This window comes from Cryptomeria japonica, chromosome 10 (genome assembly GCF_030272615.1).
Source record: "Cryptomeria japonica chromosome 10, Sugi_1.0, whole genome shotgun sequence".
In the NCBI taxonomy this organism is placed as follows: Eukaryota; Viridiplantae; Streptophyta; class Pinopsida; order Cupressales; family Cupressaceae; genus Cryptomeria; species Cryptomeria japonica.
In genome coordinates, this window is record NC_081414.1 from 165,261,859 (window position 1) to 165,264,934 (window position 3,076).

The 3,076-nt window shown below is 34.7% G+C and overlaps 1 protein-coding gene across 1 annotated transcript; it reads right to left on the reverse strand.

Moving 5' to 3' along the window:
* Positions 1 to 1,126: 1,126 nt before the first annotated feature.
* On the reverse strand, positions 1,127 to 1,930 carry LOC131045222 (midasin-like). Its single transcript, XM_057978769.2, has one exon. It carries the CDS (start codon positions 1,928 to 1,930, stop codon positions 1,127 to 1,129), a length of 804 nt encoding a protein of 267 aa, XP_057834752.2.
* Positions 1,931 to 3,076: the final 1,146 nt, after the last annotated feature.

The window sequence follows — 3,076 nt, forward strand, 5'->3', positions numbered from 1 at the left end:
GATGACTCAAAGAAACATAGTTTCCATCAATGACAACATACAATATAGTCATCATACATAAATCAAATCTCTATGCACAATAGACATATACCAGTTGCATCAAGAAAACACACATTACCAGTTAGTTAAAATAATCAAATGCCAACAATCTCCCCCTTTGGCATTGATGGAAACACTTAGGAAACTTTTGTCAACCAAGTGTGCAAAATAAAAAAAATGATTACAAAAATGAAATCATTACTCCCCCTTAACATTACATAGAAAATTTTGACTGGACTCTTAACTATTTCTACTTCCCCTTTCACAAAAATTCTAAATAAAGAAGTAAAATACATACATGACATCAAAATTTGTTAGCAAAACTACATGTATATATAGAAATAAAAGTGTTAAGGTCTTTGCAATGCAATTCTCAAGAAAACATCACTATAATGAAACTTCAAATGCTTAAGATTAGTGTCCCAAGTTTCCAACAGTGCCTTGGTAATCTTAACATGTGTCAAAATCTGTGCTACAAACTCCTCCATAGTATCAATTGTAGTCATCTTAGGAGTAGCCAAAATTGCCTCTAACTCCTTGAATTCTCTCTGAAGAATATCTACTTTTAGAAGTAGCTCAATCTAGAGTTGTTTCAGTGATCTGACCCCTTTCACTTGGTCATGTTCACAAAGTTTTAACTAGTGCTGTAGATCAACAACCTTTTTACCAAAAGTGATCACTACATCTTGTACTGGTATAAAAGTTTCACTTAACTATTGTATATCCTTCTCCATATCAGCTCTCTTCTTTCTCAAGTCAGCACAAAATAGTGAAAATTGGGAAATATTCACCAAAATCTTACCGTTGGTTTCCAATCCAGTCTTAAAAAAGTATTTATTCACCGTTAGGGCTACTTTTCCTTTGTCTATCTCAACCATTAACTGTTCTTCTCTTTTCTTCTTGCAATCCTTTTCAATAGAAATGTATGCAACTTCTTCAAGGGTTTTAAGTTGTTCATCAACACTAACAACTAACTATCCAAGTTTGGCAATAGGGGTAGCCAAATGTTCCATATCAGTCTCCAGTAGGAGACTTGAAAAAATATCAACAATGGTCCTTATAGTATTTGCTTCTCTTTGTTGTTCCTTCAATATTTTTTTTGTGCCCAGGATTGCATTGTAGTAGCAATCTGCATTAACTCTAAATAACTCAAATTGTCCATATTAATAGGACCTTTTATGCTCATGGATTCATTATCATCATCATCATCAACTATTGTTTTCTTCAGTTTGGGTTTAGGAGGTACCTCAAGAGATGTTTCTATTTCCTTTATTCTCCTCTCGTCTTCCACCTTCTTTTTTTTCTTTTCTTCCTCATCTTTTATTGTCTCCTCTTTGTTAGTGGTGTCTTTGACCGGTTGCGGATTTTCAATAGTTTGTTCTGTCCCCGGTACTTCCTCTTCCTTATCAACTGAATCCTTTTGATTATCTTTAGTAGAAACCTTTACATTTGCATTTGCACTTGCATTGACTAGTGCAGTCTGAGTCTCTATTGACTGTGCACTCACTAGTTGCTCAGTTGAGCTTTTTTCTACTTCTTTCTCTTCTCCTTTGTTCTCAACTTGTTCCTGCTGAGCATCAAACATCTTTACATCAACTTCAAAAACATCTACATTATCAGTAGTGTTAGCAACATTATTAGCATCACTAGTATCACCATCTATTATATATACAGATTCAGTATCACTAGGATCATCTTGCATATACTTGTTGTCTAGTTCAAAGTCTATGATTTTTACACCTTTAGGAAGTTCTTCTGCATTTGGCTTATCAGAAGTAATATCCTCAATTACTTCATCTTTCTCCTCTTCTTCATTGGGAATGGGACCTAAAGCCTTTTTCACCAAAATCTCAATCTCCTTTTGAACTGATTTGGTCTCTTCGACAAGCATTCTTGTTAATGTCTTCTTTGATTTGAACAATGATTTTGTATTAATGTTTATCTATTCGATTTCCTCTTCGGTTGCTTCTGGTTGCTTGAGTGTTTAAGTGTATAATCAATAAATTCTTTATCTAGGATAATTTACCCTTGCCACCTAGCATCAATCAAATTATATAAGGAATGTGGAATTTGCCCTTCTAATTCAATGAGGGCTCTACTAAACTTGTTCATATTGAAGATGACTGCATCTTCAATCTCCCTTCATTGATTTTCAATTAAATGAGTAAATAATATGTTTAAACCTTTGTAAATACCATACTCCTTAATAATTATAACCATTCTAGTGAAAGAATCTTCAAGTGCCAATATTTTTGTAGCTACTTTAACTTTTCAAGTAGTCTTATGCTTCTTAGCACTTTCCCTTAGTGCCCTCTTATCTTCCTCTGATTTTGTTTCCTCTATATGTGTCACCAATTTGTGATCTTTCTCCTTGTTTCTTTTTCCAGTTTGGGCAGTCACAAAATGAGGTTCAACAGTGTTACCTTTCCTTCAGAATTGTATTTTAGAGGGTTTCCCTCTTTGGGATTTAGTAGTTTTCACCTTACATTCTTCTTCTTTCTTCTTTTAAGCTTCTTTTGTTGTTGTGTTCTTACCGGTGGGGGTACCAATTTCTACACTGAAAGTTCCACCTTGTTGAGTCTCATATTTGGCTCTTGCTGCAACTATATATTCTTTTGTGATTCTGGCCTGCTCAGCAAACGCCTGTACCTCTTTCCTTACTTTCTTTTCTATCACTGGTTGCTGCAAATTAGAATGCACTTTTTGTAGTTTCTCCTTGTAGGTTCCAAACCTCTCAGCAGTGGTATTGACTGGATGAGCTAACAAATGATCAACATAAGAAACAAGTAGATCTTTATCTACCTCATAACCCATGGGCATTACCCATATGGTCCTAGGAATAACAACTTCCATCAAGCTTGTATCTGTGTCAACCATAAAACTGATAGAATCCTCATACCAATTGACAACCTCTTCTGGTATGCGTTCCCTAACATGCATTTCCTTCTGAAATTTTACAAAATATCCCCATGAAATATCATCAAACTAGTTTTTTGGCATCCCAATGATGTTCTTCATTTGCAATAGGGTAGGTGTC

What these genes read in the sequence shown, in the direction of transcription:
- LOC131045222 (XM_057978769.2), bottom strand. Translation starts at nt 1,930, where the DNA reads ATGCTTGTCGAAGAGACCAAATCAGTTCAAAAGGAGATTGAGATTTTG.